Source organism: Lethenteron reissneri, chromosome 46 (assembly GCF_015708825.2).
Source record: "Lethenteron reissneri isolate LAM-NWPU_2019-01 chromosome 46, ASM1570882v1, whole genome shotgun sequence".
NCBI lineage: Eukaryota > Metazoa > Chordata > Hyperoartia > Petromyzontiformes > Petromyzontidae > Lethenteron > Lethenteron reissneri.
Window position 1 is genome coordinate 10,823,228 of NC_083824.1, and position 12,879 is coordinate 10,836,106.

At 48.0% G+C, this 12,879-nt stretch overlaps 1 protein-coding gene across 2 annotated transcripts in view; it reads left to right on the top strand.

Moving 5' to 3' along the window:
• LOC133354149 (semaphorin-4D-like) overlaps positions 1 to 12,879 on the top strand; it is a 53,031-nt gene that overhangs the window by 18,495 nt on the left and 21,657 nt on the right. The window contains exons 10-14 of one of the 2 annotated variants that reach the window (XM_061570760.1): positions 494 to 716; positions 1,422 to 1,537; positions 1,943 to 2,106; positions 2,811 to 2,857; positions 3,589 to 4,913. The exons of the other annotated variant lie outside the window; for it this stretch is intronic. Coding sequence (XP_061426744.1) covers positions 494 to 716; positions 1,422 to 1,537; positions 1,943 to 2,106; positions 2,811 to 2,857; positions 3,589 to 3,851 — 813 coding nt within the window. The 3' untranslated portion in view covers positions 3,852 to 4,913. Of the gene's footprint in view, positions 1 to 493; positions 717 to 1,421; positions 1,538 to 1,942; positions 2,107 to 2,810; positions 2,858 to 3,588; positions 4,914 to 12,879 lie in introns of those variants that run through there. 2 annotated transcript variants of the gene reach the window in all.

Here is a 12,879-nt window from a genome sequence, read left to right on the forward strand (position 1 = left end):
CAAATTAAAATGCTGATACTGGTAGGGACCCACTGGTTCCACCAGCCCACAGGGGATTATTGTATCCGTCCGTGGTGCAGGGAGGGGCTGGGTGGGGAGGGAGGGGCTGGGTGGGGAGGGGAGGGGAGGGTGGGGCTGGGTGGGGAGGGGAGAGTGGGGAGGGGCTGGGTGGAGAGGGTGGGGAGGGGCTGGGTGGGGAGGGTGGAGAGGGGCTGGGTGGGGAGGGTGGGGCTGGGTGGGGAGTGGGAGGGGTGGGGCTGGGTGGGGAGGGGCTGGTCACCCCGTGGTGCCCTTATAAAACTCAACGTTTAACCTACTCACGCCGGCTTGTGCCCGCCCTCACAGTCGGGCAAATTTGCGGAATACACCACGCCACCGTTGACCCTGGCCATTGACCGAGCAACCCAACCTTCCTACCTGCTCCCTCCGCAGGAGGAATGTGTTTAAATGAGCACTGAAACGACCTCCCCACATGCCCCTCTCCGCGCGACAGTGCATCACTCCTGAGCTGAGAGGTCTCGGCATTAATTCGTCCGAAGACCTCCCGGACGAATACCTGGCGTGGATTAAAAACAACCCGAGGCTGCAGGAGACGCTGCGGCCTCGCGAAGGCCTCCCGCTGCTGCTGAGCCGCAGCCACGCGTACACGAGGGTGGCGGTCGCCACGGCAACCGCGCTGGACGACCGCACGCACCTCGTGCTCTACCTGGGCACGAGTAAGTGCGCCGCCGGCATCGACGTCACGAGCATCGGCGGCGCTCTCGTCGGCAACATCACCGCCACCGTTAACCAACACCGGCATCACTGTCGTCGTAGCGACCATCATCTGCAAAAATCCCCATGGATCATCACCACCTCCACAATTACTACCGTAACCATAGAGCATCGTTATGGATCACCACTACCGTCACCATCACTAACACGACTGTCGTCATCATCATCATCATCATAACTTCCATCACCAACACCATTAGCACATCACTATCACAGCTATCACCACTGTCATCGCTACCATCATTACCACTATGATAATTATCATCACCTCCTTCACTATCACGAACATTACCATCACCGCCACCATCACCAACCCTGCCATCATCATCACCACCTCCACAATTACTACTGTAACCATAGAGCATCGTCATGGATTACCACTACTATCACCATCACTAACACCACTATCGTCATCATCATCATCATAACTTCCATCACCAACACCATTAGCACATCACTATCACAGCTATCACCACTGTCATCACTACCATCACCATCACCTCCTTCACTATCACCAACATTACCATCACCGCCACCATCACCAACCCTGCCATCATCATCATCACCAACTCCACCATCCTCATCACGACAATCACTGCCACCGCCGCCGTGACCCCTCACCGTGCGCGTCTGTGTCGCTGTGCCAGGAACCGGCTCGTTACACAAGGCGGTGCGTGTGGACGGGAAGACTCACATCGTCTCACAGACGCAGCTCTTCGCTCACAACGAATCCATCCTCAGCATCGTCGTGTCAGCCAGCACGGTACGGCCGGGGAACGCGGAGAGAACGGTCCGAGCTCATCGTCATTGTCACCGTCACGATCATCATCGTTGTTGCCATCATCACGTTCTGTGTTGTCTTGCCGTGTGTACGCATGCATGCACCTGCTCGCGGTGGTGCTGTGTGCTGTGTGTGCCTCTGTGTACAGGGCACGCTGTACGTGGCAGCCTTGTCGCGTACGGCTGTGTCATGTTCTGTTCTGTGAATGTGTGTATCCTGGTGGTAGATCAATGTGTTGGGACTGCTGTGCATGCTGTGCGTACAGACCATGCTATACATCGCATCCTTGTTGGGTACGGCTGTGCCGTGTGCGTGCTGTGTATCCTGGCGGGTGGGGGTCAACGTGTTGGTTCTGCTGTGCGCGCTGTGCCCGTGCTGTGCGTACAGGGCATGCTGTATGTGGCGGCCTCCTCGGGCGTGGCCCAGCTGTCTCTGCACGGCTGTGCCATGCACGGGGGCTGTGAGCGCTGCCTCCTGGTCCGAGACCCCTTCTGCGCCTGGGACACATCGCGATCCCTCTGCACGGCCGTGCGAGCAGGGGACTCCCCACGGTGACCCCCCCCCACCCTTCCCCTGACCACCCCTGTAGGATCAGCCGAGTTTTTGTTAATTAGTTGTGATATGGCACTGGTGGTTGTGGTGGTGATGGAAGCGGTGGTGTTGGGGGAGGATCAGAAAAACACACCACAGTGAGCAGAGTGCCGGGCAGATACACCACATCACAGTAACTGAATTCATGACACCTGGGTCTGTAAATTAATTAATCAAAATTAGTTTCTTTAAAGGCAAATTTCTTGAAACCAAGACAGCTGCACTTAAAAATTATTCTCCGTTCAAATGTTAACCCCATGCAATAAAAATAGCGATTCGGTTCATCTGCAATCATGCAACGTGTAGAATGTCTTTAGTTTTCATCTGTGAAAGCCAGGAAGAACAGGAAACATTTGTTTTTACTTTGGACGGCCAGGCGGTCCTTTATGTGGCGAAGTAGGGGTTGGGAGGGTGGGTGGGGAGGGTGGGGCTGGGTGCCCGCCCTCACAGTCGGGCATATTTGTGGAATACACCACGCCGCCATTGACCCTGGCCATTGACCGAGCAACCCAACGTTCCTACCAGCTCCCTCCGCAGGAACGTGTTATAACTGAATGGGATGGTCGTAGTGTAGTGGTGCTGGTGGTGATATTTTTGTGGTGTTACAAAGGGAATGCTGCCGAGTGATGCACCAACATTATTGTGAACATTTGTTGTTTTGCAGGAGCCTGCTGCAGAACCTGACGCATGAAGACGCCCAGGCTTGCGGTGGTGAGACCCCAAAATCCCCGCCTTGGGAATGCTAATCAGCGGAAATAAATAGATTCACAGTATATGTTCACCCAAATAAATAGAATCATTGTAAGTGTAATGTCTTTGATCATCAGCCATTGTCGATTCACTGCTGGATGAAGGCCTCCTCCCTGCACCTTCATCTCCCTCCTCCACATGAACTAATCTCGTAGCTCCATCTCCACCGTGGTGGTCACCTCTCATGCGTCCTCTCCGTTGGATTCCCACTCTCCGTCGCCACTCTCTCGGGGGCCATCGCCGCGTCGGGTGATGTCCTGCCCAAGCCCGTTCGCCTTCATTGCTTCTCATGGTCAACTCGTTCAGAATCAATGCGAATGTTCATTTATACTGCAGGAGGAATCCAATGAGCTGTTGGAAGATTTTTTTTCACGGATGTCCAGAAAGGGGGGTGGGTCAGCAAGTTACGACAACAAACAATACGAAAAAATATAGCCGTGCGAAGTAGCAAAAACGTAAGCAAGTCACTAAACAAATGAATCATGTATATGAGTACAAATTGCATAAGTATATAATTTCCTGCCAGAGACTAAATGCCAGCTTTGGAAAGGCAGAATAACAAAAACAGCATTCACCGATACTGTCCACTGATGAACATCCCAGAGTAATTCATCCTCTGTTGTTCAAAATGTTCAATCTGAAAGCGCGATGTTGACGGGTTTCTCATTCCACTGAACCCTGTCGCTTTGCAGGTGCAGAGGAAGAAGAGACCATTTTGGAGCGGCAGACAGGAAGCACGTGCAACAGCTATCACAAGGAGATGGTGACCGGGTGGATCTTTTTCGTCTTGTCCGCCTTGTCCGCCTTAGTGTTAGGTGTGCTGCTGTGCAGACAGCAAGCGTGCTTTGAGTGCGTTAAGTACGATCGCGCAGAGACGATGAAGACAGTCCCTGACGGTGACTCCAAATGCACGGCGCAGAATGGGAATACGGCGGCCGGGCTGAGCAAACCTTAGCCCGCGCCCAGTGTCCGCCGCCGTCTCTCGTCATGCGTGTGACAAGGAGGCTTGAGCTGGTCGAGGAGGATCTTTATTCTCAACGCCAACTCACACTTCCGCTGGTCATCCAAAGCCAACCCCGAACTCTCCAACTCGGTCTCCTTTGTATTCTTGGGTCTTTCGGTAAAGTCACGTAGATAGGTTCAAAGAAAATAACAAAAAATAAAAAAAACTACAGCTTTTCGATCGCATTAAAAGAAGGGGACGAATGCTTGTGTTGCGATCGAAACGTCGTAGTTTTTTTTTTACCTATCTACATGACTTTACCGAAAAACCCAAGAATATGAATTCCTGCAGTCACGAAAGTTTTAAGTCAAGATTCAGTCTCCTCTTATAGCCCGTCTCCCCACTATGCCGCCAATCACCTCGGGTTTTTCCGCCTTTTTATCATCCTTCTCCGCACCAATCCAATTGGAGTGTCCTCCACTCCAGAGCCGGCCCTAGACCTTTGGGGGCCCTAAGCAAAATTTGGTTGGAGGCCCCTTTGATGTATGATTTTTTTCACCCACGAGCTAGCAGTGACTCTAGGGGGCCCTCTGCTGGCCACGGGGCCCTTTGCAATTGCAAGGGTCTATTAGTGGCTGGGCCGGCTCTGCTCACCACTCAATCGTCGGATTGCGTGTCGTGTACGGCAATGCTTCAGTGACCCCTGACCCTTAACCCGTGGTTGTGCGGTGTTTGTGTGTGACGGTGGCAGACGCCGTGTCACCCTGTGGCAGCGACGGTGGCTGTTCGTACATTTTGTGTAAGACGATCGCTCCTGCGGAAAGGTGTGACGCTTTGTAAAAGTGATAATCGGTGTGCACGCTCGGGATACAACGCATCACGGAGTGCTGGCACGATATAATTTGTTGCACATGAGAGGGGGGGGCGTCTTTATTTTAAAATAAATTGCCCCCTTACCACTTTATATTAAATGTAAACTATACTTCTAGATTTGAAGCTTTTGTGACTGCAAGGATTCATACTCTTAGGTTTTTTCGGTAAAGTCACGTAGGTAAAAAAGAAATAATAAATAAATAATGGCGATAATAATAGAAATTAAATAATAAATCACGACGTTTCGGAGGCAACACAAGTTTCCGTCATCAGGTGGGACCGTCACAGCTGAATTTACTGTATTAGTACTGTATTAAGTACTGTATTAGTACTGTATTAAGTACTGTATTAATACAGTAAATTTAGCTGTGACGGTCCCACCTGATGACGGAGACTTGTGTTGCCTCCGAAACGTCGTGATTTATTATTTTATTTATATGATTATTTATATTATATTTTTTTACCTACGTGACTTTACCGAAAAAACCTAAGAGTATGTAAACTATACTCATTTCATCGCAACACTTTACAATCTACATTTCATCGTTTTTATTAAATCTCCCGTACGATGAACTCCATTCACTCACGTCATCCACCTACGAATGTCTACAACAAACAGTGATGTTTTTCGAGTTATCAGTTTTAATTCCAGTACACCCCTCATCTTCAGAATGTTTTGCAAGTTTTCAGGTGCATCTAGTGGGAATACATGCAGAGATCATTCAAGTAGATTGTAGCGTAATTGTCAACCCTACTGATGTAAGCGGTTTGGCTGCAGGATTTTACGCCCTTTTAAGCTCAAAACCAAGCAAAAAAAAAATGTATCGGTATTTATTTTTCGAGCTTAGCTGTGAATGTCGGTGTTACAGCAGCCTACGGCTTAACTCGGTCCAGTTGTGGACATGTACGGGCTGAATGTGTGTGCAGAGTTTACAATGGAAAACAGACTCTTAATTGATAATTGGGTTTTTACCCTTTCATCTGGCAACAAAACTGACATTGACCATAATACCTTCGGTCAGAATGCAAACAAAAAACAAGGTGTCAGTTTTGCTGCCAAATAAAAGGGTAAAAACCCAATTATCATTTTTGCTACTGGCAAAGGAGGTTCCAATGGAGACTCTTAATTGTGAGCCGCCTCCAAATAATGAAAAAGCATCCCACGTGTGTGAGAGGGTTGAGTTTTGAAGCGCCTCGTAATTCTCCGGTCTAAGAGAAAGAGAAACGCTCCACAATGAGAACTCGTTGGGCGTGGTTGGGGGGGGGGATTGCTTTTACAACTTCAAAGGACATTTGTCTTAAGTGAGGAACTCTCCTCGGCTTCATCTTCACGCTTGGGAAGGGTTACAACGCGGCCCAGCGGCAGCGCTTTCGCCGCTCGTTGCAGACGGTAACGGCGTGAATCCGGCGGCCGGCCTACGCCGAGGTGTTTTGGTTATGAACAGGAATTCATTTTCCTTTCACCCCCCAAGGCCCCCCACCTCCTCCCTTTATTGTTGTTGAAATTTTCTCCGATTGACACCGTGGGTGTGCTGCGCCATCTCGCACGCGGATGGACGTCGGGCTCGCTCACGTAATTCGCAAGCTGCCCCACAAACGTTGGGTCGGCGTCGTGGTCCGAAGTTGCCAAATTCGAAAGTTGCCCGCAAACTCCTCACTTAGGATCATGCGGAGAAATCATCGCCCCCCCCACTCCTCCTCCTCCCGCTTACTGGCAGACCAAAGCCGACTTTGTGCCCACAGGGACAGCTGCCACTGGGGGTGCCCGTTCAAATGTGTTGAGATGTGAAGCACTCTGACCCGGTGTGCTACTCCTGTAACGCGTGACGCTATTAGGTAGCCGTGATTATTGTCACCACGATCTGTCCTCTTGTAACAACATCGCAACCGTCGCGTGACGTGCGCCCGTGCAGTTACAGCCCAACTGCTCAGGGGACATCCCTTGAGTAGGGACGCAGAGATTTGTCAAAACGTGACCCCTCCCTGTACACACGCCGACTTTTTACACCCCCCCCCCCCCCCACCTGCGTACGTACGCTGGACGCACCCCCCCCCCCCGAATCCTATGGAACGACCGGTATTTAAACCACGCAGAAACGATCAAGGATGAATAATATTAACGTATTTAAGCAAACAGTCCACCGCCGGACTATCGAACTCATTTGAAGGCCAATGTAGACAAATTATTATCGAGGCTTCACCCCCGTACGCAAGCGTACGCATTTGGGTTAACCCTCCCGCACTCCATGCATACGTACTAAAACAGTTACAACAAGTTAAACGCTTATGCTGCTCAGAATTTATATTCCTGCTCCATGCAAGAATTTCCAGGAGCCCTTTTTGTTACCACCTTCGAACAAACACGATGCATATTTATGCTTCGAAACTGAAGGCTTTTTTAAATATTTGTATAGTGTTTTTTATACACGTATTTTTTTTATAATCAGTGTATAAAGTGACAATTATTTGCACTTGCATGTGTTTATACTGTCGGTTATATACCTCGAGAATCCTGCATTCTGTCCATTTCAGCACGGTCCTGAGTAGAGAAAAAACTCAATAATGTGAAGAGCCGAAATGCACTGTGGTGAAGAGGAGGCCGGTAGGCCCTCCATCATAAATAACGGTCACGAAGCGGTCACTCAAAGACAGCCGCAGGTTGCCGACTGCTGCTGCTCGAGCTCGTTCGAGTTTGAGGCCTTCTGCCAACAGTGACAGGGCGCGAGCAATTGCAGGGCCGCGCCTTTACGTGGTCGCTGCTCGGACCGTTCGCTAAAAGCTCCTGCCCGTGAAACCGCCTGTTGTAGCCATTTCAGGCCTGAACTTTTAAAAGTTAAATTATTTCATTTGTGTTGTGTGTGTGTGTTCCCATGGTAAATGTCCCCATTTGTTTTTGTTATGTTTGTTCATTTCTATATATACTTTTTTTCCTTTAAACTTGTAAATGTTTTCTTGCACGATGAATTGGCTGCTTATTTCTCAGTCGCAATGTCCTGTTTCGCACGGTTAGGCTCTGTATCCGTGTGTATGTTTCAGTAAGGTTTGCAATGTTGATTGATATATGCAGTTAATTATTATTGATCTTGGCCGGGAGACTCTATCCTCCTCTTCCCAAAGAATCGAATACCCCATCATGGGCTTAACCCTTGAGATGCCGGGTGCATAATATCCGGGTTACAGATTAACTGTGATTGTGAAATAATGGAGAGAAATAAATCAAATGATAGTCCATGCCCAGCCACAAATTTAAAGCCCCAGATACGGAGTTGCTGGGTCCAGTAACACGCCGGAGACTTGTGATGTTTGGCAAAATGTGGCAAGTTGAGGAATTACTGTTCAAAGAGGAAATTGTGCATTTATCATTTAAAGAGGCAGATGGCAATTCCTGCACGCAGTTAGGACTGGAGACCTCCGTTTAAAGTACTGGAAAGGAATACTGCTGTTGAGAGCCCGTGCACTCTATTTGTAAGCCCGAAGAAGAACAGGCGTGTTTAACTCCATCTCAGTGAACCGCTTATGCATAATAAAGGTGTTTGTTAAATCTGTCGTAACCCTCTACCACCCGACACGGCCAGTAAGGTTTGTCACGTAAACAAAACGTGTCAATTCGTTACTACCTCTGCGCACCGGTGGCTTTACTCTCCAACACACCGCTGGGCTGAAGTCGTAACTTATTGGCGTGTTTGTTTACGTGCGGTGGAGAATTACGACACATTTATACTTACGCGAGCTAACCCAAAAACCTTATTATGAATAATTTTTGTTCGCGAAAGCCTACGTGTTCAGCTGAACCTTTTACATTTTAGTGAACCGAGTTTGCCCTTTGACATTCCATTCATTCAATACGAACGAAAATAAATGTTGCTTCTCTTACATTCGCGTTGCAAATAATTCTTCAGCGTGCAATTTTGTCTCCTCTCGAACTCGTGAGCGCTGCTGTGCCGAGATCGGCCGCGCTTCTTGTCGCCGCCTCGTCTTCCAAAGACGTCCCGAGCACCGCGCACATCTTTTTAAAAAGTCCCAACGTGGGAGTCACCAGGTTCCTGGATCGTTTGCCTGCGGTGGTGGAAGCCAATGAGGGCTCCAAGCGACGTTCGCACGAGACTCGCAGTGCATTGTGGGCTTCAAGGCCACGCTGTGGTTTTAATGGTAACGTCGTATTGAGGTGGCAGGCAATGTTAAAAATCACAAATTCAAAAAGACCCAACAACAGACCCTTAAAAAATCTTACAGTGACATGTCCAAAGCAATGTATCCTCCCATGCATGCACAGCATAGGGCAGCTCCTTACTGTGCATGTGTGGTGAGGATTTACGCTCTCCCACGCCACAACAATATGAATGTTGAGTCTCTCGCTCAGACCATATTATCTCTGCGTTGTTACGGATAAGAAGACAAATTAATTACCCAGGCGTCGGCAACAAAAATAACAATTAGCCATTTGTTTCAAATTCGGAAGATGAAAACCCTCAATATTTCAAGAGCCGCAATGCAATGTGAATACCACACGGTGGTCCTTTTAGTTTACAAAATGTGTTTTTATTCCACATCCTCCCTCACATACACTGCAACATCCTGACATTCTGGACGGAATCACCAGTTGCATCGACGGTGTCAGGCACACCGGACTCACCAGAGCAGGCGCGGGGGGGGCTGAATAAAAATTGTCACGAGGCGGTACTTTCAAAGAGCCGGATGCTGCTCCTGAGCCGCAGGTTTGCCGAGCCTGCCGGTCGTAACCTCTCGCCAAATGTAACACCACACGAATGTTTCAAGTTTCAAGTTTCATTTATTAGGTATAGCCCTGTGAGCTATTCGGCTCTTGAATCGGGTGCAACCGCAACAAACAAAAAAAACATGAACAAGAAAACATCTTAAAGTGACTACGTGACTATGTGCAAACAGAAAATCCAGGAAAAAAACAGCAAAATCTTCCAGAAAAAAAGCACCGTACACCAACGCTGTGTGCAAAAATCCCAGTGGAATGCAAGTCAAACAACAACAACAACCACAAGACAACTTAGATTAAGGCCATCAGTCCAACTCTGTAGTGTGGCTGCCACCAACATCACTGAGACAGACGGAGCCTCGTCTCGTGGAGTCTCCCAGCTCCCTCGGGTCGCCCAGGCTCGCGGGGAGGTCGCGACGTTTCGGGCTCCCACCCGACCTTCGCCGGCGACACGAAACCACCAAATAAGCCAAAAAGAGTCTGAGAACATGCAAACTCTTCCATGGTTGTGGCGTTGTTTATGCACACGAGTGGAAGATTGGCAGCAGCCTCCACGTGGGTCCCACTGTTGTTAAATGAGAAATCACGACTCCAAAAAATGTATGAATTTATTGCACAAATTATACGTAAATATAACTTATTGTAAGTTACAATACTGTCTGTGCACAACAATTAAGGAACCGAGAGACCTTCAGAAGCAACCACGTGGTCGTTCGGCCGCAGAGGAAGTGAAGTAAAGGTATGAGGAAGTTGTGGCCACCAGTTTTGTTCTATTTTGTCTCAGCTCAGCCCTGGTATCAGCAACATCCTGACAGAGGTAACAATTGAACGTGATCTACATGGTGGTCGAGATGTCTTATGACCCCCCCCCCCCAATTAATTGACCCATCACATTATTTTCCCTTTGCATATCAATGTCTGTTTTAAATAAGCCATTACTTTAAAAATGTTAAGTTTTAGAGGATTAAATGGGGGGGGTCACAAAACATCCGGACCATCCCGTACATCAAAGAGGTCATTTCTCACGAAACAAAGACCGTAACGGTCGGTGGTTCGTGCTCGCTTGAAGTAATCGTTTAAAGAAAAACTGAAAACGTAAAGTCGATATTCACGTATTTGTATTATTATTACTGTGTTGACAGTGACATCCCTATTTTAGAGAGCAGTGTCAATCTACTGCTGGATGAAGGCTTCCCGAACAACTCCGTGACGTGTTGGTCGCTGGACGGTAGCCTCGCCACGCCGGCTGGTGCGGGTTGGGTGACCCAATACTGGTTGAGATATAAAGAACCATAGAGTATGGATTCCTGCAGTCACGAACGCTTCAAATCAAGATTGGTTGAGATGTCATCGGATATCTGATTAATAGGTTCCGTACGTGGAACAAATACTCCGAATTTACGGTGACAAATTCGGAATAATTATTTGGTTCTTTCGGTTAAGTCACGTCCTAAAGATAAAATAATAAATTAAATTAAATAATAGCATACGACGTTTCGATTGCAACACAAGCAATCATCATCAGGTATAATGGAAATAGCGACATAAATCTAACCAGAAAACTATAGACAGACATATTAGCAAACAGATATCACCAAGATACATAGAGAGAGCAACACAGGTACAGAGAGGGGAGATCGTCTCTGTGGGGTGGCCTTAAATAGACAGAGGGGGGGGGCGGAGGCAGAGAGAGGGAGGGGGTTAGAGAAAAAAATGTTGCATATCAATGAGTGGACAACAAACATGATGCTGCAAGTGCGATGACACGGCAAGCAAGCCTGAAAATCAGGAGAAGGACAAACTAAAATTAAATAATTCCTGCAGTCACGAAAGTTCTAAAATTAAGATTGAACCACTTCTACGGGGAGTTTTAAGCTTATCCTTTTTTCTCTCTCTCTCTCTGGCTACTTGTTCTCTCTGCCTGTGTCCTCTCTTTGGAATGTTCACACTAAAATTCTTACTTATCAATCTTTGAAATACGTAATCAACCAGGCTATGCGTTAATTGTGTGTTGACCGACCCTCTGTGTTGTATTACATTACATTTCGATATTTTACTAGGTTATTGAATTTTAGTTTGTCCTTCTGATTTTCAGGCTTGCTTGCCGTGTCATCGCACTTGCAGCATCATGTTTGTTGTCCACTCATTGATATGCAAATTTTTTTCTCTAACCCCCTCCCTCTCTCTGCCTCCGCCCCCCCTCTGTCTATTTAAGGCCACCCCACAGAGACGATCTCCCCTCTCTGTTACCTGTGTTGCTCTCTCTCTATGTATCTTGGTGATATCTGTCTGCTAATATGTCTGTCTATAGTTTCTGGTTAGATTTTATGTCGCTATTTCATTATACCTGATGATTGCTTGTGTTGCAATCGAAACGTCGTATGCTATTATTTAATTTAATTTATTATTTTATCTTTAGACGTGACTTAACCGAAAGAACCAAATATAATTCCTGCAGTCTCGAAAGTTCTAAAATTAAGATTAAATTCGGAATCCTTTGAATGTCCGCTTGTAATTCACACGCACAAACGTGCTGCACAACTCCACCAATAGATGGCAGCATGTGGCAAGATAGACACATTCTTCCCTCTCTCTGATGATCATCGGCACCCCTGCGTCCGATATTTCCCCGACCCACGCGTACCTCTTCCCCCTCCCCCCTACACCAATTGTACCAAGTCGACAGATGCATGGCCGATGAGCGCAGAAGCCACAGGTGAGGGTGTTTTGGCTCCACGCGGCGAAGTTTCATCCGGATTCGCACCCCCTGCCACGAATGCGGCTGACACTGCCCCAACCGAGTGGGCTGCAAGTTGAAATAAACTATAATTTCACTTTACCAGGTAAGGCCCAACATGAGCAATGAAGCTCTTTTTCAGAAACAACCTGGCCACAAATGACAGCTCAACGAAGTGGGTTATCATGCGGAAATGTATATCAGCCACTTACCCTAAACACATGTTTCTAAATGTGGATGTAACAAACCGGAGAGAGACACGCAAACTCCAATTATACAGCAGGCCTCAGGATCGGGATCGAACCCACAGCCTCCTGTATACCAGGCGAGATAATTAACATATCACCACCGTAATGATGATGAGAGAGACAAGCAAACAGCAGGCCTCAGGATCGGTATCGAACCCACGACCCTCCCGTATACCAGGCGAGGTAGTTAACATCTCCCCACCCAGATGGCATGCCTGACCACGACAATTTCGTGAGACTTGCGACGGGTTTGGATTTTCAGTGTTAAAAACAGTTGCGACTCCATGGACGCGTCTCCTTATCAGTTCCCATGCAGAGTGTCGTCCCCGAGTACAGCCCTGAGGTCTATCGTCGCAACTTCCAGCTCTTCGCAACTCCCTCAAATCGGTCACGTGACGAGACCTTTAAAGCCCCGATGTCCCAAGCTAAGGGACACCGAGACATTTCAGCAAC